General features: G+C 37.4%; 1 protein-coding gene across 1 annotated transcript in view; it reads right to left on the bottom strand.

The window, feature by feature from the left end:
* Positions 1 to 343: 343 nt before the first annotated feature.
* SPACA1 (sperm acrosome associated 1) overlaps positions 344 to 26,430 on the bottom strand; it is a 29,767-nt gene continuing 3,680 nt past the window's right edge. The window contains exons 3-7 of the mRNA XM_034408954.3: positions 22,055 to 22,156; positions 20,583 to 20,689; positions 19,282 to 19,417; positions 2,154 to 2,274; positions 344 to 851 (exon numbers count right to left, since the gene is read on the bottom strand). Of these exons, the coding sequence (XP_034264845.1) occupies positions 644 to 851; positions 2,154 to 2,274; positions 19,282 to 19,417; positions 20,583 to 20,689; positions 22,055 to 22,156 (674 nt within the window). The 3' untranslated portion in view covers positions 344 to 643. The remainder of the gene's footprint in view (positions 852 to 2,153; positions 2,275 to 19,281; positions 19,418 to 20,582; positions 20,690 to 22,054; positions 22,157 to 26,430) is intronic.

The raw sequence follows: 26,430 nt of genomic DNA, 5'->3' as shown, positions 1-26,430 counted from the left end.
AATGTTTATTGGTGTTTAACACTGTATGTGAATCCTGCTTCCATTTTTACTATAATATATCATGTGGGCAGCACATAAGCTTATCATGAGATTACATCATGTTATCTTTCTGAAAATATTATTAACATGTCGCATCATGAAAAAGTCTTTCATAGATTGCTAAATATAACTGCAAAATAGTGCAGTGAATTCAATGGCAATCAGGAACAAAGGTCTGCCCTGGCATACAGCCAAATGCACATACACAAGTCATAAATTCCTTAAAATATCACATATATCAGTAAATCTACTGTCATAATTTTGTAAAACATGAATACATCATAGAAAAATACAACAAAATAAATATTTAGAATCAGAGTGCCATTTATTTGTTGCAAGTTTGGTAACTCCTTATTAAAATATTTCATTTTTGGTTTTCAAGAACCCAGAAAGGCAAAAGCCTCCGGTGAATCACATTAATCGTAACAGAAGAAATCCACCTTTATATCTGGTTCCTACAGTTTCACACCACATTATTTTATTGTTTCAAAGCAATGTTCATCAAAGCAGCAAAAGTCACTTTTTAGAAGTGGTACTCTTTAATAGTTTGTGTATCTTTTAATATAATCTCTCTGATATAAAATAGTTTTTTTTCCTCTTTCTTTTAATAATTTCCTTTCTCTCCTTCCCCTTCTGCTTCTCCACCTGCTGCATTCCATTCCTGATAGGAACCTTGTTCCTGTACAGAGGTTTCTGCTTGCGACATCTGAGATGCTTCGACTGTGGTTGCCGGCCCCATGGATGTTCTCACTGAACCTAAATCATCCTTATTCTTCCAAACTTTCGTCTGCCAGAAACTTTTCACAGCAGCCCTATAATAAAAATCACACCCAAACAATAATTGAGCAAATGTCAACAGGTATTGGATACGTTAGATAAGCTATTATTAACAAAATTAGCAAAAGGGATCTCTCTCTGTATTGTAGGTACATTTCTTATAAGTCTTTTAGCTTAGCACTATCATATTGGGTAGCCAAATCTTATTTTTGCATTCTTCAGAAATCATCTAGCCATGATTGTTAAAAAAGGACAGCACTCTGCTACTTTGAGACTGAGAACAAACAAACAACAGAAATGTAAGTTCTAAAATTGGGCAGGGCGGTGGGAGTGACCCAATAAGGATCATGAATATGTTACCTAATTTATTTTATAATCTTCAGCCCCCCCCCCAAATGTTAAGCATATTCTTTGGCAAAAAAAAAACATTTTACATAATCTCTCTCAATTCTAACTGGAGATGCTAGGGAGTAAACCTGAGGCACACGCCATTCAAAAGTGTGCTCAGCTATACTGAGCCATGGATTTTCCTATTTATCTAAGAGAGAAATCCAACTTCTCAATCCAACCATTTTTGTAGGAGTTTCCAGATATACAGTAAGTACCGCTATATTATTTAATATAACTTTGTTACACTAAAGGACACTAAAGGTCTTCTTAGCCCTGTTTCATGTTACACCATGTAGTTCTAACATTTGAATTTCTGATCTAATTTCCTCTTAATTTTCTTATATTCTCTAGCTCCTTCCTTTCCATCTTTGCTAATTTGCCTTTTAATTTTCTTCCATTTCTTTAGTGACCACACCCTCTTCCTAGCTCACGGTCAAGTTACTTCCTCTTCTTTTTCAACAGTCTCCTTGATGTTCAGCATAGTGTCATGCCTCTCCTGGATCTTTCTTTGAGAAATTTCTTATAGGTTACACCACCTCTATCTGTGTTCTTAGGAAGGCTGGCCTTATAAATACCTGCTTTGAAATTCTGGAGAAGGACTATAAGTATATCATTAAGGAAGAAGCAATTGTGTTTTTGTTCATGTTGATGTGTGTATGCATGACTATGTATACATGTGCGCATGTGCAAGACTTTTCATCTCAATTAAAAGCATCTGGCAATGTTAGAAATCTCGTTCTCTCTCTTATCTGCCAGAGAAGCAAGTCTGTGTGAGTGTTTTTGTTTTGTACTTGAACATACTGAAGCTACCTTCTGGAGTTCACACATCATCCTACCTCTCTCCTGAGTACAGCACTGCTTCTGGAGAGAGGAGGGGTAGTGTGAATGTTAACTATTACTCAAACGCAAATCCTAATGCAATTAAAATTTAGGTATGCTCTACCTACCAATTAAGAATGATGAAGGTTATTGCGAAGATAACTCCAACACAAACAATAACTCCAGTTATGAGGACAAATACCAATACGATATCTGTACTTGGCTTCTTGAAACGTCTCGTTTCCAGCTCTAAAGAGAAAGAAACTTCTCATTGCTGTGATGCCCGTTATGAAAATAAACTGCATGAAAATTAAAACTAGATGAAAATTAAACTAGATGAAAATTAAACTAGATGAAAATTAGAAAAAAGTCTTCATTTTCCACGCATTTTAAGGGTTAGATAGTATTTTATGAAAAGCTAAAAAATACAAAGAAAGGATGCCATACACCTGCACTATCATAAATTGCTTTATATCGACTGAACAGTTCTAAATGGCAAATGAACGAAGAAATTCAATTAAAATTGGGCAGTTTCTGTGATACAACAAGACACATAAAGGAATATCTTTTAATAGTAAGATCAATAACAAGACAGAGCTTTACCACACTCTTAGGCAAAATTGACCTTCAAATAGTTGGAAAAAAGCTGCCTCACTCTGATAAGATTAAGAGTATAGCAGCAGAAATAATTTAAGAGAACGTGTGGGAAACTAGAAAAATAAATAGATACAATTGCTCGCAGTAAGATTTCCATTAAAAACTGACTTAAAGTGCAATAGCCCTTTGAAGTGTTACATAAAACATTTTAACGAGTGTGAGGTTCAGGTGGGCTAAGTAAATAAAATACAGTTCAAAACAATACATAATATTTGAAGTAAAACTGAAGTTCGAGTCATGACTATTGGAGTTATTCTTTATATCCAGGGGTCTCCAATCTTGGCTACTTTAAAACTTGTGCTTCAACTCCCAGAATTCCTCAGCCAGTAAACCTTCACAAGTCCACAAGTCTTAACATTGCCAAGACTGGAAACCCCTGTTTTATATAATCCAAAGAATGATTCTAACAGAGAAAAAGCTAAAATAAGAAAAGCTGTGGAAAGTGCTGTACTCCCAAGTTGATGATTAGTACAGAACAAAATAATAACAAAGGAAATTTTCACATGTCATTATCTATTATTTTAAAAGTATACTTTACTATACTGGGTGTCTGTATCTGAACATCTCTATTTATGGCATTTTTGAAATGTTATTTTAAGATGGTAATACACAATGACAGCTTAATAGCACACATTTGTCACAAGACTGAATTACTAGATGACATTCAAAAAAATACTAAAAGAAATAATCCTCTGTCCTCTAACCAGACTGAACTACATTTTAATGATTCTATTTAAACATCTCAAAGATCATGCCTGAAACTCAAAATAAGAAATTATAGTAGTATATTGTACTGGTATTGGTTGAGCATACTGGACCAATATAATTGTGTCCAGACTGGATATAAAATCTTTACTTTTGCTTTCTACTCTTATGTCTGAAGAGGAAGTGTTCACATTTAAAATATGAATTTAGTTCAGGTTTATAGCAGTTGTTCCTAATCAAATAAACCTTCTGGGGGCTCACTAAGTCATCCACTAGATTTAAAACCAGGACGTGTCTCTCTATTAAAGTATTTTTTTTTCCTAATCAGCAACTGGTTACAGATGACAGCTTCCTCTGCCCTTTGTAATGATTAAGGTTGAAACATTCCACAATGATTCATTTTCAGAAGTCACTATAACCCGTTTTGAACAATTATCTTCTCTGTCTTTTTTACATGTTTACATGAGGTAGTATGTTAATTAGACCTATGAATATGAATAGAACAAATGTGTAAGGGAAAGAATGGTGTATCATCAGGTTTTATGGATTAAGTCCATATGTGTAGGTTTGCTGGGAAAACACATGAGAAGTAGTTATACCTGTCAGCCCTTCCAGGTAAACCAGACAGAAAACACCACTAAATAGGTAATCCTGTTTTATTGCAAGGTTACATTAAGTGTAATCTTGCAAATTTGAAGATACAAATTTCCCACCACTTTTAACTGCTTGATAAATTAGAGTGGGTGCTTCTTTTTCTGACCATTAAGCCACTGGGCACTCTTGCCTCTCTTGTCCGATTGTTTCTTGGCCAACATCTTTTCCCCTCATCCCCTAAAGCAGTGATGGCAAACCGTTTTATCCTCAGGTGCCGAAAGGGCAACCATGCACAACAGTGCACACGCGCGTGCCAACACCCATAATGCAATGCCCCCCCATGCATGCGCGTGTGACCCCCACCCCTCGCACATGCACACACAACCCTTGTTTTGGTGCTAGCAGGCCTCTCTGAAATCTCCTGGGACCAAAAAACAGGCCGCAGCGGGCGCAGCAGAGTCTCCCGGCAAAGAGACCAAAAATCAGCTGGCTGGAGGGAGGCGTGCGGGCATGTACTGTGGAGCTGACCTGGGTGTTGGCTCGCGTACCTGCAGAGATGGCTCTGCGTGCCACCTGTGGCACACGTGCCATAGGTTCACCATCACGGCCCTAAAATCATCCACATACTCCATTATATGCCTGTAGTTGTTATCCTTGCTTGCTCTAGGCTACAGCTCAACTCTTTGGAACTATAGATTGCCTGGCTTGCCTGGAATACGTTTGGCCTTTGGACCAACACTAGTTCACTACCCTTCATTAATTTAATAAATATCAGTTCACTTGGTATGTCTTCCTGTTGTTTGTGGGCAATAAGAACTGGAAACTCAAATACTAACCAATCTACACTCTAAGCTTTCCTTACTTACATCTTCCAATCTTCCAATAAGGCACAGATTAAGTTAATACTTCAAAACTCTCAAACTGCATCTTCTACTCTCCTTTGACTATTCATTGTGATGCCTACCCTGCTGAATAATGGAGTTCAGCAACATACAGAGCCACAAGTTCCCTTTCCCTTTCAATGATTTTTTAATGCAATCTTTATGTCATACCATTGCTCCAGCAGAACATTTGGCTTTATCTCCAAATCTCTCCACTATTGTTCTTACTTTTTAGCCTCCTCCCTAGTCCCCCTCTCACTTTTTTTCATTGCTTTTTTTCAATCTCTTTTGTATTTCTATCTTCTCCCTAGCATAGCATCCAATACCCTCCAGTTTGCACTGCAATGCTTCTTCAGAGTTAATATCATTTGAATTCAACCCCCACCCACAACTTAGGTGTTGTTTCTGTCCAAAGGCAAACATATCCTTGTCTCTCACTTATGTTTCTGTCAAGTTTCTGTTTGTTGCGTGCTCTTCAATTAGCAGGAGCCATATTCCTGAAGACCGTCATCAAAGACCAACCAAGGTTTTATAATCCTGAACCAAAACTATTGTAATCTTTTCTATGTAAGTCTAATATCAAAGAAAGAATAACAATTGCAGCTGTCAAACTACCTAGATTCTTTGCCAGTTAAAATCTAATTTCTTTAATCTTAATTCCGACTGGATATATTTTAGGATAGTCATGGATGATGTAATATCATTATTGTAGTGATATTGCAAATACATGAAATACTACATTATTTTAAATTAAACAAAAACTCTGCAAGTCACTATTATTTCATTTGCATATTGAAAATACTTCATGTTTTGGCCAGTAGTAAAAATTTTTTTTTTTGCTTTAATTTATATACCGCCCTTCTCCGGAGACTCAGGCGGCTTACAATAGCCTTCATACTTTTGTATATTTATACAAAGTCAGTTTATTGCCCCTACAATCCGGGTCCTCATTTCACCTAATTTTGAAAGGATGGAAGGCTGAGTCAACCTTGAGCCTGGTGTGATTTGAACTTGCAGTAATTGCAAGCAGCAGTTGTTAATAACAGTGCTTTAGTCCACTGTACTACAGGCTTTATTTGGGGCATCTATTAAAGATGCCCCAAATAAACTAATAAAAAAAATGTGTTGGCAACATAAGATGCAGCAAGCCTAGCTGTTTATATAATTAGGAGCACTCACATTGAATACATCAAAATGTATTTGAATTACAAAAATCCCCACCTGGTCGGAAATTCTGGCAGTTGCATTCTAAATTTACATGAAGGTTAGGTTTTTCATATAAAATGTGATAATATAAGATCAGATTCAATTGGACAAATCATATTTTATTATTGGTTGTTGTGTGAATGGCTTTTAAAATGCAAACTATAACTGCAATAGTTTACTTGGATTACAACCATAGCAAACAGCTATTACTTTGCAGACTGGATTCACAGTCCTCTCTTTAAACATGATGAGGGAAGCTTGCATTGGCTCAAACAACAGGTATAGTCCTTTTCATTCAGAAGGAATCAATGAGTTCAACCTACATATTACTCCCCTAAGAATGTTAATACAACTGATAATTGCCTAATAGATGTTTTCTCTTTAATCATAACAATTGTATCTATTAGACTATGAACATTCACTCTCTAGACTCATAGCCACAATGCTTGTTAGAGCCACACAATTCTCTGATGGCACAGTAGGACAGTGTAATCATCTGGCTTCAAATAGTCTGGTAGCTATTTAGAAACCAGTAAGAAGCCAGAATCTCTCCCTTGAGGTAATCATCAGTGCCATTGACTTGATAATAAACATTCTAACAGAAGCAAAATACAACTAGAAAATTTGATTCCTGTTTTTTGCTCTAAAAAGTATTCAAGGATTGCAACATACACATAAATAGGTATTAATAATCGCAGGTTGGATTCTACATTGTAGAAAAAGTATTCGTTATAGTCATTATGAGTTTTGTTTTAAATGCAGGATCTTTCTGATTCAAAGGTTTTCAAACAATTTGGCAGGTAGGCAGGGGTGGGCTTCAAAAATTTTAGCAAGGGGTTCTCTGCCCGGTTGCTGGGTGGGCGTGGCCATGGTGGCCATGGCCTAGTTGGCCTTTTGCACCATGGTGTGGTGCAGGAAGGGGGGTGTTTGCCCTCCCTGGGCTCCGGATGCTTTTCTCGAGCCTTCGGGAAGGTGAAAACGCTCCCCAAGCCCCATTTCCGGCCTTCCTGAACTTCCGGTAGGCCTGTATTTTGTCCTCTCTGAGCCTCCTTGCGTGCCCTGCACTTACCTGCATCCAAAACAAGCCACATGGGAACTCCTGGGAGGGGAGGGGTGGGCGAGGCCAGCCAGGAGTGGGATTTGGAGATTCTCCAAACTGCACAGAATCTTAGCTAGAGGTTCTCTGCAAACCCCCAGCAGCCCACCCCTGCTGGTAGGATAAAATCAAGAAATCAACTGAATGTTCTTTTTAGTGGCAAATATGTTTGTAGACAATTAAGCCATTTGACTTTATTCATAAAACTAATGGTACTTCCACCATTATCTAGTATAAATACTAAATAAAATTTAAAATAAATTTAAATATTAGTAGTTGTTTCATCATTTACTCAGAAGTTTCATTTACTTCATATAAGGTGGTTACAGAATGGGTATGTTTTAATGAATTTTTGCTATCATGATGTCTCCGAGGCCTTTTCCAAACATCCCTTTGTGGCAAATGTATCACCTATGATAAACTTCTGTAATTGATACGACTCTATTCTAATTTCTTACGTGTGATACGGAAATCTATTAGATTGATAGCTTTTATTTGTAAGTGTAACATAACAAACTGGTTCTGTGCACACAGACAAAAATTATTTCTGGACCTAAATACATAAGTATAGCTTATGTAGAAAATATGTAATATGCACTCATCAAATATGCAACATTCTCATCAAACATTCTACAAGCAAATAAGGAAGTGCAAACAGTATTTGAATTTATTCTGATATATACAGTAGATAGAGAAGAGCCCGGGAGACCAAATTTGGGGTTTCATAGTGCAATGAATCAAACTGAGGCTTGAAGAGATGGTGGTAAGATATCGAAGACTAGGGTGATAGCGAGAGACATACTTGTGATTCAAAGATGTGGAAATAGTCATATATAAATTGAGAATATAAGCTAAAGTTCTCTTCAAGTTGTGCTCAATTCATGATAATTTCATGGAGTGTCTATATAGTTTTCTTACAATATGGAGATGCCTTCCCGGATGGTTTTTCTCAGTCTAGTTTATAGCCTAGAAATCACCCTTGGTGATCTTCATCAAAATACTAACCAAATATGATCCTACTGAGAATTCTGAGATCAGCCAATGTTAGTGAAATGCTGCTGGCAAGCCAGGCAAATGAGCAAATCAGGATTATTTTTGATTTTGCTGCAAATAGAGATGGGTCACTCTCATTTGATCTTTGCTCTGTTCCAGTAATATAATAGCTTAAAAAGATATCTAGAATATTATCTTCAGAATAAGAAAAGCAGAATGCAACTCTCCTCTGCTAGTTGTCAGAAGCTACCACGAGGGCAGAAAGGGTTTGAATACTGTTATTGGTTCCCTAAACTTGAAAATATGCTCCAGCAAAACATATACAGCAGTTAAGAATTTCAGTTAAGAATTGTTTAGATCCAATGTTTACTTGTACAGTATATGCAATGTAACAAAAAAAACCCTTCTGTATTGAGGATGTTATGGAAAACTTTAAAAAGAGTTTAAGAACCTTCTCAAATTAGATCTTATCCCAAAACTTACAGCAGCAACACAGATCTGATAGTTCTTGTTTTAAAAAAAGGCTTCAAGCTAGTTCAGATACTATTAGTGCGTTTTATATGAGGCTTGTATTGGTTTTTGTTCAAATTACTCTACTTGTGCACAAAGTTCTAAAAAAGATTTTAGAAATGGACACCTGATAATAGTGATAAAGATAGCAGGACTACTTCAAACTGCTCTCCTCCAGAACTGAAGGATGCATTGTACCCTCTTTCTTGTTCATGGTTCCAAGATTTTTGTTTCTATATTAATCTTTTGCTATGGGGCAAACTCTCAACTTTGAACATCCAAGTTTCGAGTCAGGTGGGTCTTACATACCCTGTATACAGGGTGACATGGAACAATACTTTTCCTTTCCTTTAGGAGAAAAAAAAAAACTTCTGAGGATTTGAAGACTTCATATCTCTAGGAAAAGGAATCCTGTGTGGATATTAATCCAAGGGGAGAGGAGAGAGAAGAATTCTTTGAAAATTATGAGCTGGGACAGCTGTCATCTGTGGAAGGCAAAGGGAAATATTTTGTTTCTCGGCAGAAACAGCAAAACGGCTGAATATTGTGTTCTTTAGATGTTATCGTTATTATTAAACCTCTTTAGATCATCCCAGATAATGACAAATCTAGTTAATATGCCACATGTGTTTTACAGGGCAAAGTGTTGCAAAGCAACAGCCTTTGCCTGCAAAGGAAATGGACTGAATTAATGAAAACTGAGTGCGGAATTGCCTCAGCACAGCCAACTGTGCCATGTTCATGTGGGAGATGCTGCCATTTATGAAAACTGGCCAGCTGCCGCCTCCACCTCCTCCCCTGTTGTTGCCAACACACTCACTCACATGGGTGGCAGAACAAGGAGCACACTCTGGCTCTCGTCTGGCTCTCTCCTCACATGGCAAGATAAGAAGAATCATCCCTTTCACTTACAACACACAGCTTCCCCCGCAGAACTATTATCAGAAAACATGAATAAACTGCCTTATGTCACTGGTTTTGTCAAAAGCAAGTTACAAACCAAAATAGGCTTGTGTATGAAATAGAGCAGCAGTGCGGGGACAAGCCCATATACCAAAATCATTTATTAATGAGATGATGGAAAAACAGTTAAAAACATAAAGGGTTTTTAGTTTATTTCTACTAGATATAACCTGTTAGTATGGGCAACATGCAGACCAAGATCTATTGACAGATCTCCAGCAATTTGTAGTGTATCAGCATAGGGATTTTTTTTTAAATTCCCACGTATTAGCAAAAGTAATGTTTTTTCTATCCTAAATTTTTGGAGCAAGGTGGAGTATTTAGGAATGACTTTTTATAAAGACCGGATATGCCCATAGTATATTCTGATGTGCAAAGCAATTTCCTGGCCCATAATTAGAAGTATTTGTGTTTTGCAACAGAATCCAGTTGCTGTAACTCATGTTTAACAAAAACAAACTCACAAGTTTTAAATCTGACAGTTTCTGAACCAGTACATGATTAGAAATTGAAGCCACTTTAATTGTGAATATAAACAATCAAAGATTAGTACAACAGAAAATGAACTTTGTCCAAAATGCTCCCTTTGGGTAGCTTTTACACTATACCCATCTTATTCTTAAATCCATCTCAGAACTGAAAGATTGCTCATAATAGTTGATGTGCCTTTTACATTTGCCTACCCTATGGCCTCCAAATCCGTAATGAAAATTTCTGAATTGTACATGATGTACAAGAAAATACATTTTTCTTGGATACATTGTTTATATTATTCCAACTGTTTGAAGGATGACAGGGTTTTTTTATCTCTAGTTTTTAATGCATGCAAATAAAAGACAATTGCACTGCTACTTTCTTCATACTAAGAGAAGACTCTATTTACAAAATAGCAATTGTGTCCAAATTGAGTTTCTAGTTGATGGCATTAAATTGGGGCACTAATGGTAGGAAAACTACCACTAACAGCAGCAAAACATAACCTATAAAAGGATGGGGAAGAACTGACTAATAAGTTTTTTTTTATTTTTTTCCCCAACTCATTTTTTTTAAAAAAATCCATTCTCAGAATCCTTTGAGAAAACCTTAAACTAAAAATACTGTGCTATTAGGGTTTTGTTGTTGTTATGTGTTTTTTGTTTACGACTGTTTGACAATAAGGCTGGCTGGTAGGAGATGAATCAACTTCGATGTCATGAAATACAAGTGCTGTAAAACTATAATAGCTTCAAAAGAATACATCAAACATTGTGAAACTGTATGCATGCAAAGCTTACCTCCTCAACTATCCATGAATAGCCATAAGCCCAGGGGGGGAAAATGCCCTTATTTACTGGAAGAAAAGGACCGTTTTGTCTTAAATAATTATTTATGAATGATGGAGGGGAAAACATAATTTTACATATCTATCACCAAGAATAGAAGATGCAAACATAAGGGTTGGAAAGGTAGAATGATGGAAAGGAAGGTAAGAAGTCAAGAAAAGACCCAGTTTTGCTTTTCTCATTGCTGTCTATAAGTACAAGATGAGTGTTTGCAATGGGGGAACCACTATTATTTATGAAAACACTCTCCATAAATTATGAACCTCAACTGATGGTATCTCATCATCGGAGAGGCTGATGGTGGAAGCTCATCTTGTGGGGAATGATATGAAGATGAGATTAGTACACAAACTGAACAGGGCAAGAAGGCCTAATTTCCTGGAAGAAAGAGCCATCTAACTCACTGGAATTTACATAACTGACCTTATTACTTGCAGCTGAGCACAAGGGTATTGCTGATTACTGATTAAATTTCTTGTTTCAACCACGAAATGAAATGGAAAACATGTTTTGTACATGAAGAGTCACATTCTGGCTCATCGGATACAGTATTCTAATGGACCATTTTGCACAGGCCACTGTTCAGCCAAACCAAAATCCCAAATCCTGCCAATGCTTTCTCTTAATTGCTATATTTGAATTCAAACGTATCACACCCAACTGGTCTATCTGTGCCTCTTTTCTGCAATCTTACTGTGCCTTCCTTTCCCTTACCTCCTATCGGTTTCACTGCTGGCTATGATTTTTCCTAACTGCTTCTCACACCAAAATGCGTCTGCTGAGTCTCATTTTCACAAATCAAACATACACGATTTAGATCTATACCTTGACAAAGCATATGTGTTTCAAACCAGGCATTGACAAGTGGAAGTATTGGTGTAATGGTGAAAGTGCTGGCCTAGAAACTAGGAGACTGAATTCTAGTCCTACCTTAACCGATGAAAGCCGGTTGGGTGACGTTGAACCAATCAATCTTTCTCAGCCCAACCCACCACTTGGGGTTATTGTAGATAAAATAGGAGGAGGAGGGTGTATGAGGTATGTTTCCTGCCTTGAGTTACTTATAAAGTAATAAAGACAGGGAGAAAGAAAGAAAGAAAGAAAGAAAGAAAGAAAGAAAGAAAGAAAGAAAGAAAGAAAGAAAGAAAGAAAGAAAGAAAGAAAGAAAGAAAGAAAGAAAGAAAGAAAGAAAGAAAGAAAGAAGGAAGGAAGGAAGGAAGGAAGGAAGGAAGGAAGGAAGGAAGGAAGGAAGGAAGGAAGGACAAGCAAGCTTATGATGGCTGAAATCAGATTTCTGCAGTTTTTTCCTTCATAACTATGTGCTTGTGTGCATGAATACATGTGAGTTGTTTATATACAATAGATGAAGTGTGCCTGTACTGTGTAGGTGAAAATCTTACAAATGAGGTGCTTTAAACTGCATATAAATGTAATCAGTAATCATTAGTATTATTTTTCCCTGCCCCTACAATTTGGAAAGTATTTCTTGTGGCTAGTCAATTTATACTAATTTTTATTGAGAGTTAGCAATCACCCTGTTATTGATGTGGAAGCTCAGCAGTATAAAGATTTTTGTTATGTTTTAAAATGTGAATTTAAGGCAGATTTCTAAAAAGAGAGAGAGATATCAAAAGAAAAAACATTTATTAAAAAAAAGGGGAAAAAGTTTATAAACACATACAAAAATCTTTATACTGTTATGCTTCCTTACCAATAAAAGGAAGATTGACTCTGCCTTGAATTCAGTGCCTTCCTTTGGATAAATAGTAATAGTCTCTACTTTTCTTTACAATTCAGGATTTATACAGAAATAGAAATGTAATCCAGAGTTACTGAGTCAGCTTGTTAGTACACGTATCTATGTAGTGACAGTGGTAAAGGTAAAAGAATGAACTTCCTCTGTCAGAAACCAGTGGCTCTACATACCCACAGTCTGCCTCCTGCTTTAGTTTAACAGCTTGGTAATCGTTGCTGCCATACCTATTTTCCATGGACATGCTCTCACTTGATGTCCTCCCCACAACCCCAAGAGATAGGGCGTCCACAGCCCATGTGCCTTACTGGTAAGTAAAAAGGGGGGGGGAGATAACAAAAATTAAATGAATTCTACAATGCTTCTCCCCTTCATGGATTAATGCCTTGACATGGCGAAGGGGCTTGCGTAGCTCAATGAAGCTATGAGCTATGCCATGCAGGGACACCCAAGACGGACAGGTCATAGCAGAGAACTCTGACAAAACGTGATCCACTGGAGAAGGAAATGACAACCCACTCCAGTATCTTTGCCATGAAAACCGCATGGACAGTACCAAAAGGAAAAAAGATATGACGCCAGAAGATGAGCCCCTCAGGTCGGAAGGTGTCCAATATGCTACTCGGGAAGAGCAGAGGGCTAGTACTAGTAGTGCCAGAAAAAGTGAAGCGACTGGGCCAAACCCGAAAGGATGCTCAGCTGTGGATGCATCTGGTAGTGAAAGGAAAGCCCAATGCTGTAAAGATTTTTTCTCCATAGGAACCTAGAATGTAAGATCCATGAATCAAGGCAAGCCGGACATGGTCAAACAAGAGATGACAAGACTGAACATTGACATCTTAGGAATCAGCAAACTAAAATGGACAGGAATGGGTGAATTTAATTCAGATGACCATCAGGTATATTACTGTGAGCAAGAATCCCTCAAAAGAAATGGAGTAGCCTTCATAATCAATAAAAGAGTAGGAAAAGCAATACTGGGATACAATCCCCAAAATGACAGAATGAGCTCAGTTTGAATCCAAGACAAACCATTCAATATCACAGTAATCCAAGTCTATGTCCCAACCACTGGTGCTGAAGAGGATGAAATTGACCGATTCTATGAAACCCTACAGCACCTTATAAAATTAACACCAAAAAATGATGTCCTTATCATCATGGGGGATTGGAATGCTAAAGTAGGAAGCCAAAAGATAACCGGAAAAACAGGCAAGTTTGGCCTTGGAGTACAAAATGAAGCAGGGCGCAGGCTGATAGAATTCTGTCAAAATAGTACAATGGTCATAGCAAACACTCTTTTCAAACAACCCAAGAGACAACTCTACACATGGAGATCAGCAGACAGTCAACATAGAAATCAGATTGAATATGTGCTCTGCAGCCAAAGCTGGAGAAGCTCTATACAGTCAGTAAAAACAAGACCAGGAGCTGACTGTGGCTCAGATCATGAGCTTCTCGTTGCAAAATTTAGACTTAAATTGAAGAAAGTAGGGAAAAGCACTAGGCTACTCGGGTATGAATTAAATCATATTCCTGATGAATATATGGTACAGGTGACAAATAGGTTTAAGGAATTAGATCTGATAGACAGAGTGCCTGAAGAACTATGGACGGAGATTCGCAACATTGTACAAGACGTAGCAACTAAAACCATCCCAAAGAAAAAGAAAGGCAAGAAAGCAAAATGGTTGTCGGAGGAAGCTTTGCAAATAGCTGATAAAAGAAGGGAACTGAAAGGCAAGGGAGAAAGAGAAAGATACACCCAGTTGAATGCAGAATTCCAGAGAATAGCTAGAAGAGATAAGAATGCATTCTTAAATGAACAGTGAAAAGAAATAGAAGAAACCAATAGAATAGGGAGGACCAGAGATCTCTTCAAGAAAATTGGAGATATGAAGGGAACATTTCATGCGAAGATGGACATGATAAAGGACCAAAATGGCAGGGGCCTAACAGAGGCAGAAGAGATTAAGAAGAGGTGGCAAAATTACACAGAACTTTACAAGAACAAGCTTAACGTCCCTGATAACCAAGATGGGTAGTCACTGACCTCGAGCCAGACATCCTAGAATGTGAAGTCAAATGGGCTTTAGGAAACCTGAGCAACAACAAAGCTAGTGGAGGAGACAGTATTCTAGCTGAGCTATTCAAAATCTTAAAAGATGATGCAGTAAAAGTGCTACACTCAATTTGCCAGCAAATTTGGAAAACTCAACAGTGGCCACAGGATTGGAAAAGGTCAGTTTACATTCCTGTTCCAAAGAAAGGCAATGCCAAAGAATGTTCAAACTATCACACCATTGCACTCATTTCACATGCTAGTAAGGTTATGCTTAAAATCCTACAAGCTAGGCTCCAGCAGTATGTGGATTGAGAACTACCAGAAGTACAGGCAGGATTTTGAAGAGACAGGAACTAGAGATCAAATTGCCAACATACGCTGGATCATGGATCATGGAGAAAGCGAGGGAGTTCCAGAAAAACATCTACTTCTGCTTCATTGACTATGCTAAAGCCTTTGATTGTGTGGATCACAACAAATTGTGGCAAGTTCTTAAAGAGATGGGAGTACTGACCATCTTATTTGTCTCTTGAGAAACCTATATGTGGGTCAAGAAGCAACAGTGAGAACTGGACATGGAAGCACTGATTGGTTCAAAATTGGGAAAGGAGTCTGGCAAGGTTGTCGCCCTGTCTATTTAACTTATATGCAGAGCACATCATGAGAAAGGCAGGGTTAGATGAATCAAAAGTTGGAATTAAGATTGCTGGGAGAAATATCAACAACCTCAGATATGCAGATGATACCACTCTAATGGCAGAAAGCGATGAGGAACTAAAGAGCCTCTTGATGCAGGTGAAGAAGGAGCGTACAAAGTTGGCTTGAAAGTCAACATTAAGAAAACTAAGATCATGGCATCCGGCCCTCTTAATTCCTGGAAAATAGATGGGGAAGAAATGGAGGTACTGACAGATTTTATTTTTCTGGGCTCCAAGATCACCACAGATGGGGACTGCAGCCAAGAAATTAAAAGATGCTTGTTCCTGGGGAGGGATGCTATGGCAAATCTAGACAGCACATTAAAAAGCAGAGACATCACCTTGCCAACAAAAGTGCATATAGTCAAGGCTATGGTTTTCCCAGTTGCAATGTATGGCTGTGAAAGTTGGATCATAAGAAAGGCTGAGCGCCAAAGAAGTGAGGCCTTTAAACTATGGTCCTGGAGAAGACTCCTGTGAGTCCTTTGGACTGCAAGGCAATCAAACCAGTCAGTCCTAGAGGAGATCAACCCTGATTGCTCTTTAGAAGGCCGGATCCTGAAGATGAAACTCAAATACTTTGGCTACCTAATGAGAAGGAAGGACTCACTGGAGAAGAGCCTAATGCTGGGAAAGATTGAGGGCAAAAGAAGAAGGGGACGACAGAGAACGAGGTGGCTGGATAGAGACACTGAAGCAGTAGGCGTGAGCTTAAATGGACTCCAGAGGATGGTAGAGGACAGGAAGGCCTGGAGGAATGTTGTCCATGAGGTCGCAATAGGTTGGACACAACTTCGCAACTAACAACAACAACGCTTCTTTCCTGACAAGAGAATCAGTACCCCTACTTTGGGCGATAAATCAATCTCACAAGGAATAAAAAGAATTAAACTATATTATTTTTAAAGAAAAGGTAAAAAAATTCATTTTCAGTAGTTATGTATAAAAAAAGGCAGATAAAAATAGAGATGTTCAGTTTAAGCAATATTCCTTGTTCCTTTTCCCTACTTTTTATCAACATACACATGAGAATTCACAGCACATTATTAAAATGAATTTTATATTTTATGTCTCATTTCTCTAGAATATATAACATCTGGGTTATATGTAGGGGGAGAAGCAAAATTGCCACTGGCAGCAGAAGTCAATTCGATACATCATTTGATTTACCCAATATTAAAAACAATACAATTTTCATTATCACAGTGAATTCATAGCTTAAAATATATCAAGCAAGCAATAGCACACTAACAGTACATATATTAAATGAAATACTGTCTCAGAAACAGAGTAACAGAATAATAGAGTTGGAACATTTGTTTTAATTCTATTTCCTGTTATCAAGGTTGTTTCTTGCTTTACAAATTTCAATTATGAGTAAGTTGGGTAAATGCAAAGCAAGATGAAACTCTCAGGCTTTAACAGAGGTATGGAGATTAAAGTAATAAAATGTCTACTTCTACACAATAATTTAAGGCATTGTTTAATACTCACTATTCTACTTCTATATATGGTCTCATTGTGGTCTGCATGTACTTGTCTTCTTTACAAAGAGACAATATAAATTGTTTCCATGCTGAGGTTTTTTCCACATGACAGTTTATGGAATGGAATGGAATAGAATGGAATGGAATAGAATAGAATAGAATAGAATTCTCTATTGGCCAAGGGTGATTGGACACAAGAATTTGTCTTCGGTGCATAAGCTCACAGTGTACATAAGAGCTTTTTCAAAAGCTTTCCTAAAAAAAATTTACCTACCATAGTTAAGAATAAGCTGTAACTACAGTAGAAAAAGAACAGCATTATTTCAAAAGAAGGGGGCATTTTTTCATGTTGATTGGAGGTTTCATTTGAAGTCTTGGAATTATTATCTACTCTGGTTGCAAAATGCAAGATGACAGCTGCAGGTACTTGTATCACTACAATTTTCCTCTGTAATACAGGTAGTTCTCGACTTACAACCACAATTGAGCCCAACATTTCTGTTGTTAAGTGAGAATTTGTTAATTGAGTTTTGCCCCATTTTATAACATGTCTTGTCACAGTTGTTAAGTAAATCACTGCAGTTGATAAGTTAGTAACTTGGTTGTTGAGTCAATTTGGCTACCTCATTGACTTTGCTTGCCAGGAGGTTGGAAAAAAATGATCACATGACCCTGGGATGCTGCAATGGTCATAAGTATGAACCAGTTGCCAAGCATCTAAATTTTGATCACATGATCATGGGGATACTGCAAAGGTTGTAACTGAAAAACAGTCATAAGTCACTTTTTTCAGTACCACTGAAACTTTGAACGGTCACTAAGTGAACTGTTGTAAATCGAGGACTACCTGTATTTCAAGATATTTACAAAGGGTTTGGGGAGAACTGAGCAAAGTGACACCAGCTACTTCCTGTTGTTCTTGTCTTCTGAAATGCTACAGATAAAATCTAGATTAAATGTTATACAGTACAAATTAAAAATGGCCATTTCTGAAACTTAACATACATACATACATAAATAAATAAAAAACAGAACATGAACTGGTGCCATACAAATATTGTTTTCAATGGGAATAAGGAATTTAGACTGGTGTAAACATTTTTCCATTAAATTATGGCCACCATATATGGATTGCAGATGAGATTAGATGACAGCAAAGAAACACATACACAAAAATGCCAACTCTTTTGTGTCATCCAGTCCAAAAATTCCTATTTTAATGGAATTTCAGATATCTTGTCTCTCATATACAAAAATGCCCTGTGTGATCCAGCAGGTTTAGCAAGTTCCTGGTCCCATCAATTAAGCAATGCCACCTGACAGGAACCAGGAAAGTGGATGTGTATACAAATCAGTATGGAACCCACTCTGATCTATTTTTTAGATAATCCCTTAAAACCTCGGTCTTTCCCCTGGCTTTTGACTAAAGCAGTGGGTCACATGATCTTTTTGATAGTGGCTGTTTTCTCCAGACACTCCTTTCATATTATTGTATGGGGTGGATTGTTATTTTAAATCTTCTATATTTTATGCTGCTGGCAGTCATAAAGGATAAAGGTAAAGGTTCCCCTCGCACATATGTGCTAGTTGTTCCTGACTCTAGGGGGCGGTGCTCATCTCTGTTTCAAAGCCAAAGAGCCTGCACTCTCCGAAGACATCTCCGTGGTCATGTGGCCGGCATGACTAAACACCAAAGGCGCATGGAACGCTGTTACCTTCCCACCAAAGGTGGTCCCTAATTTTCTACTTGCTTGGGACAAGTAATAGGAGCTCATCCCGTTACGTGGCACTAGGGATTCGAACTGCTGAACTGCCGACCTTTCAATTGAGAAGCTCAGCGTCTTAGCACTGAGCCACCGCATCCCTATTCATAAAGGATAGGGCACCTTAAACATTTAATTGAAAATAAATAAATTAACAACAGAGCTCTGGTGGCGCAGTAGATTAAAGCTGTTATTAACTGTTATTAACATCAAGCTGCCTGCAATTACTGCAAGTTCAAATCCCACCAGGCTCATGGTTGACTCAGCCTTCCATCCTTTCTAAGGTAGGTAAAATGAGGACCCAGATTGTGGGGGCAATAAACTGACTTTGTATAAAATAGAACACCGCTTAGGGGGGGGCCAAAAAGCCCTACTAAGCAGGTATATACAAAAGTATGAAGGCTATTGCTTAACGCATTGTAAGCCGCCCTGAGTCCCTGGAGAAGGGCGGCATATAAATCAAATTTAAAAAAAACAAACAAACAAGTGTGTCGTTCTTTCCATAAAGATTCATTTAAGAGAAGTACTATCTGACTAAACAGTTACAAATTTCATGAACTTACCAGCTGTGGTGTACACTGTATATTTTACAGATGCAATCAATTCATCATGTTCTATTGTATCACACTCAAATGCAACGGGGTGAGTATCTCTGTGTACTTCCAAAATAGCTGAATCATTAGGAATAATGAGGGATTGCTATTGATTCAAAGGTGATAAAAAAGACAAAATGTATTTCATAATTAGGAATTTACATCAACATCTTGTGAAAAGTTTGGTGCTTTTCTCCCTGTGGTCCCTTATAATGTCCAAAACAAGAATATTTTGAAGATTCCAGTCACGTTATCATTTTAGTTCCCAAAAAAGGATCCTATGCTCCTGTAAAAGTTGCCAAACCACAACACTAAGCACCCTGCAATTTGTCACAGTGACAGAGATTGCTGGGAACTATTTGGCAGCAATTGGAGAATCAAAAATTGGTTGCCCATGTGTAATTTGTTTATTTATTTTTAAATATATAAATCCATCTGCTAACAATCCACACAAATCAATATTACAAAAACAAAAGGTAACTACATTACGATCCCATAAAAATAAATGCACATATATATTCTCCTCATATTCTGGACCTAACATTTGGAGAGAAACCCAGGTTTTAATATATTCTGGAAGGCAAAGAAAGTGTTAATGATAATAAAATATAGAATGAATTATAATTTTATAACTCTTATTGATTTTTTTTTACACTATATATTCCAGAGAAATATGTTTTAAGGAAAATATTAACATCAAAATTATTATTATTTAATTAAATATGGAAAAATGGAGATGAGGGGACAAATTTCTATAAACATTTCTATAAAAATAAAAACAGTAATGACTACTATATAGTCTACAATTAAGTTTATTTTCATATTCTACTTCTGCCTAGGTTTTGAATAGCTTGATCCTAAATAAAATATTTTAAAAGACAGAATTCATCTGGACTTGGCATGGACGAAAATAATGTGGTTGAATTTGGAGATGGATTTAAAGAGATTTGTTGCAAATAAAAAAAAAATCTTTCCTCAGGGAAATATAATGAAGGATGATACAAGGAGCAGAGATAGTGCCTTATTTAGATCAGAAAGCAATAAAGAATGAACCATTTTTAAATGACTTTTGAATATATTTTTGATGTTAACTTTGAATTTTCCCATTCAAGGTTGTATCTTTTTCTCTGATTTAGAATCGGGTAAAAGTAGCATTAATTTTAGATCTACCTAATAAATGGTTAAATTAAGATAATTTAGATACAAAATAAGAAATAATTTGCAAAATCACATAATAAATTCACAAGATACAAACATACAGTATTACTTACTTGGTCTGGAATCAACATTTTCCAAATGTATTGAAATCGATTTTCTGGAGGTACAAATATACATGGTATCTTCACACTAAGAAGACTCTCAGAAATAGGTTTGCCCCCTACAAGAAAACAGTTTTAATCATCACTTCATGCCATTATTAAAATATTATTTAAATACGGTAATTAAATAATATTAAAATATGATACTACATACTATATTAATGATTTTTGGAAACTAAGTAGGGTTGGACTTGGGTTAGAACTTGGATATGAGTCCAAGTTTTGTTTACAGAGCTGTAAACAAAATTGAGGAACTGAATTGAAAAAAGCATTCTAGAAGATTACAATGGTGAACCACTTCCATGAGGAAACTGCATGAATACTCCATGTAATCACCAAGAATTTAGCCCAATTTGTGGTTAGCCTCTTCTTTTTCATTCCAACCATCTAAAGCTCTGGAAATTATAATTTCCAGAGAGAGAGATGGAAGACGAAAGAGGAGGGAGAGGGAGAGAGGGAGAGAAAGGGAGAGAGGGAAGAGGGGAGAGGGAGAGAGAGGGAGAGAGGGAGGGAGAGAGAGGTGTCAGAAGAGTCAAGGTAGGCATTTTCCAAATTTTTGATCTGTAAAGTCCAAAATATATGCCATCACTGATTTAGGGCTTCATATTAGTTGTTTCTTTCTGTCCAGTCAGACCTGGCAGATTTGGCTCAGTCCAGGTCCTGTCATGTTGTGGAACCTCAGAAAAAGGGCTTTTCTGAAGCTGTGTCTCTGCTCCAGAAACAACATTTCCCCTGAAATTGATACAAGTTTGATCCTTTTGGAGATGTGGCCCTTTTCAGCAGGTTCTAGAAGAGGATGGCTTGTGATCTGGCTTCTTGTTTATTTATTATTTATTAGTTTGATTTATATGCCGCCCTTCTCCGGAGACTCAGGGCAGCTTACAATGCATTAAGCAATAGCCTTCATACTTTTGTATATACCTGCTTAGTAGGACTTTTTGCCCCCCCCCCCCAAGCGGTGTTCTATTTTATACAAAGTCAGCTTATTGCCCCCACAAACCGGGTCCTCATTTTACCTACCTCGAAAGGATGGAAGGCTGAGTCAACCTTGAGCCTGGTGAGAATTGAACTCACAGTAATTGCAGGCAGCTGGCAGCTAAGTGCTACTTTAACAGCAGCAGTTTAGTCTGCTGCGCCACCAGGTTCCTTGTTGTGCATTCTATATTGTTTTTGCTAAATAGTATTGTGTTATTCTCTCCACTATGGACATTCTATTATCATTTGTTCTTTCTTCTTTTTCAGAATGCTGCTTTAGTTTTAATATTATACATTGTTGGAGCTGCCTAGAGTTTCTATTTTGATTGATGTGACCTATAAGTTTAAGTAAATAAATAACCAGACTTATAATGAATGCATGTTATTATGGAAAGGAGCCATGAAATTCTTATAGGCTAACTAGAATTTATAATTACATCATGACTTACAGCCACAATCTGCTGGTCCTCTGCATTCTTCAACACGAACAATACACTTTGTTTCACCTCCAGGACATCCATTGGTTAATATAACTTCTCGAATGCCAATACCTTTGATCAAAATGATTAGAAAGAGTATGTGTGTACCTGTGCTGTTTTATTTATATATCTCTATATGCAGGGGTGAAATCCAAAATTTTTCCCTACCTGTTCTGTGGGCGTGGCTTGGTGGGTGTGGCAAGGGAAGGATATTGCAAAATCTCCATTCCCACCCCACTCTGGGGCAAAACCAGAGATGGTATTTGCCGGTTCTCCGAACTACTCAAAATTTCCACTACCGGTTCTCCAGAACCTGTCAGAACCTGCTGGATTTCTCCTATGTCTATATGTCCCCAGTCTATATTTTAATTTCCTCTCTTTGGAAATCTTTTAAAATAAAAGTGCCAAAACTCTAAAGGCCTTCAGGAAAAAAAAAACGCAGTCTTTAAAATACTGCTTAAAACCATCTCAAAATCATCATCTCACAATGAAAAAATGTTCTCTTTTTAGTTGAATTTGATATGCACTTTCATTTTGTACACTACTGAAACAAACAAGTTAATTAAAATTTAAATATCAACGTTAGCTTGCAGCCTTCATGAACCTGGCCTTTCAAAGCACCCACCATCTGGTGCCTGAAGCATTTTTGCTCTGATGAGCTCATTCCAATCAGGTACTGAGCATCCTTAATGCTTATTGATATCAATGGAAAAATCAGAATAGTGAACATGTTATGGGATCTAGGCGTTCCAGAAAGATACAAATTAAGGATGTTTCAGATGTCACATTCATCTCAACCTCTAAGCAACTCTTGTAAGATAAATGATATTTGTAAATTATTCACGAATAGAGTTTGTGTGTATGACTGTCTGTGTATGGTATGCTCAGGAATAACATGAATTTCTGTTAGCAGATTCAAAATGTTCCTTTCAATGGATTATACGTTTTGTAGGGTTTTTAAAATTAATGTCTAAGACAGGGGTTCCTTGGGGGTGTGAAATAATATTCCAGGAGGTGCGAAAACTTGGGTTTAGAAGTTTCAAAATAAAAGTGCATATGCATAATTTTATGCATATAATTATTTACTTTTGTAAGGCGTGTGAGAATATATCAGAAGCGTTCTAGGGGTGAGGGCAGTGGTGGGATTCAGCCAGTTCGCATCTATTCTGGAGAACCGGTTGTTAACTTTCTAAGCAGTTCAGAGAACTGGTTGTTGGAAGAAATCTTATTTTGTTTTTTTCCACTTTACACGGCTAATCCTGTAAGGAAGGCAGGAAGGAAACATTCTGGTGTTGTTTCTAGCCTAATCTTTATTGCCCTGCTTATAGAAACTGCCTCTCTGGTTAACCCTTACTACATTGTAACAGCTAAGGTGAAGCACTCATTGACGTGACGTTGAGTTGGCCACGTCAAATGACCACTGAGCCACCCAGCTGGTCATTAGGGCAGAGAACCAGTTGTTAAATTATTTGAATCCCACAACTGGGTGAGGGGTATAGAAAAGGTTGGGAACCCCTGGTCTAAGATGTTGAAATAAATTTAATCTACATTTTAGAGTGATAATAATGGAATTAGAGCCTTCTGAGGCAGGTGAAGGAGGAGAGTGCAAAAGTTTGCTTGAAACTCACCATTAAGAAAACTAAGACAAATAGATGTGGAAGAAATGGAGGCAGTGACAGATTTTATTTTCCTGGGCTCCAAAATCACCATAGATGGGGACTGCAGCCAAGAAATTAAAAGACGCTTGCTCCTGGGAAGGAAAGCTATGGCAAATCTAGACAGCATACTAAAAAGCAGAGACATCACCCTACCAACAAAAGTACATATAGTCAAGGCTATGGTTTTCCCAGTTGCAATGTATGGTTGTGAAAGTTGGACCATAAGGAAGGCTGAGCGTCAAAGAATTGAGGCCTTTGAACTATGGTGCTGGAGAAGACTCCGGTGAGTCCCTTGGACTGCTAGGCGATCAAACAGGTCAGTCCTAGAGGAGATCAACCCTGACTGCTCTTTAGAAGGCCAGATCCTGAAGATGAAACTGAAATACTTTGGCCACTTAATGAGAAGGAAGGACTCACTGGAGAAGAGCCTAATGCTGGGAAAGATTGAGGGCAAAAGAAGAAGGGGACGACAGAGAACGAGGTGGCTGGATAGACACACTGAAGCAGTCGGCGTGAGCTTAAATGGTCTCTGGGGGATGGGTAGAGGACAGGAAGGTCTAGAGGAAAGTTGTCCATGGGGTCGCGATGGGTCGGACACGACAATAATAATGGAATGCATGATCTGTACTTGTGGTGGTTTTCAACGGGCAAAACTGTTTCCATCAAGTATTCAAATTTACATTCTCCAGAGTAAGATACTAATTTTAATTCAGTATTTGTAGAAATGTTTGATTTTGAATAGTACAGTAGCATTGCCACAGTCAGTGGTGTGCAGGTGAATATTTAACAACCAGTTCCCCTCCCACCCCATTTTCCCAACACTTCCAAGCCTCAGTGATACTGATGGCTCCATTGCCAGTGCTGTGTTGTCAGTTGAATAGCTGAGCTCTGTTCTCACCAGCTTGTCAAACTCCAGAAAATTTTAACGATCAGCAATCAGGTACTAACTTCAGCACACTACTGGCCATAGTACAGTATAAGAATGAACACCACCACTTAACCTATTTTATATTAAAAAGTTCAGAGGTGAGGCAGAAGTACACAAACTCCAACTATTGAATGCTTAAGACTATAGGCAAGTAAGCACCTTTTTAAAAAAAATATCTGCCTACATTCAGCCAAATTAGCAAAGGAAAGGAAGGGAACTTGAGCAGTAAAGGGCCAATCAAGAACACATAACACATCTAACTGGCCAGTGGGCAAAGTGTTAAAGTAAATATCCAAACATTCTCTATTTATCTGACAAAATATAGTTTTGGTAATTGGAGCCATAGCAATATGTACTTCAATGGAATTCTGGAAATAACTTACATGAAGAGGGTTGGGACTCTGTTCATCATCACAGTAACACTCCAAAACCTGAACAAAATAGGACCAAGTTTGGTGTGGGAGGAGATGGTCAAGAGGCAAAGCTGGTGCCTTAAAACTTGTAAAATTTTAATAGACCATTTTTTCCTCTTAAAAAAACCCTATCTCTCCCCTAAAACCAAGCCTACTTTTGAAGTGTAGCCATGAACATGCTATGCAAAGTCCAGCAGTCCAAATGAATGAATTGCCCTACAGCCATCATTGAGTCTGATACAATGAGGCACAAGCCACTATTGCCTATTGAGCCCAAAATTTCTGTTGCTAAGTGTGACAGCTGCTAAGTGAGTTTTGTCCTTGTTTTATTATCTTTCTTGCCATAGTTGTTAAGTGCAGTTGTTAAGATGGTAACACGGTTGTTAAGTGAATCTGGCTTCCCCATTTGACTTTGCTTGTCAGAACTTCGCAAAAGGTGATCACATGATCCCAGAACACTTCAACCATCATAAATATGAGCCAGTTGCCAAGCATCTGAATTTTGATCATATGACCACAGGGAGACTGCAACGGTCCTAAGTGTGAAAAATGGTCATAAGTCACTTTTTTCAATGCTGTTGTAACTTCATATGGTCACTAAATGAATTGTTGTGAGTCGAGGACTACCTATATATCATTTCAGATTATTTTCACTTATCTTCTTTGCTCAGGAATAAGTAAAAAAAAATTAAGAGCACATATTTCCTAGGGAATATGCAGAGCATTCCAGCCAACAGTAGAGAGATACACATATATGCAATTCAAATCAGATAAAGAGTCCCAAATTTCTATTGTCAATATTTCACTTAGCAATGCCATGCCATAGTTTAAAAAAATGTAAAGATATTAAACACAAATGCTATGTTACTTTCCTTTTTTCTTCCCTCTCTCATGCCAAATACTGCATTTCCTGCTTGCTAAAATGACATATAATGCGAGGGAGGAAAGAATATTATGTTTAGTCACAGCAAATTATCAAAGAGATTATCATCCATTATAGAGACATTTGTTTATTGAACAGTACAGAGAGAAAGAGGATTTTTTTTAAAAAAATGTTTTGTTGACCTAGAGATAAACAGAATAATGTTGGAATAATGAATTATACTTTAGGCATACCAAAATAAATTTGGATGTTTTGATCTTTGGAATCTATTGAGCACAACTTGATGGATACTATAATATTTCTTGGACTACATGTAAGTCATAAAACATTACTTCAAGTGACAGAGGGAAGGAACAATATTTACTGGAGCTGTCACAAAATAAGGATTCTACAACATTGCTGAATATGGCTCAACTCAAAAATACAATAACTAGAAATGTAAATGGCTAGGAATTGACACTTTT

The sequence above is a fragment of the Pantherophis guttatus genome, chromosome 1 (assembly GCF_059756535.1).
Source record: "Pantherophis guttatus breed Tessera chromosome 1, ASM5975653v1, whole genome shotgun sequence".
In the NCBI taxonomy this organism is placed as follows: domain Eukaryota; kingdom Metazoa; phylum Chordata; class Lepidosauria; order Squamata; family Colubridae; genus Pantherophis; species Pantherophis guttatus.
The sequence above is the reverse complement of the archived record's forward strand: the minus strand, read 5'-3'. Positions and strand labels throughout refer to the sequence as shown.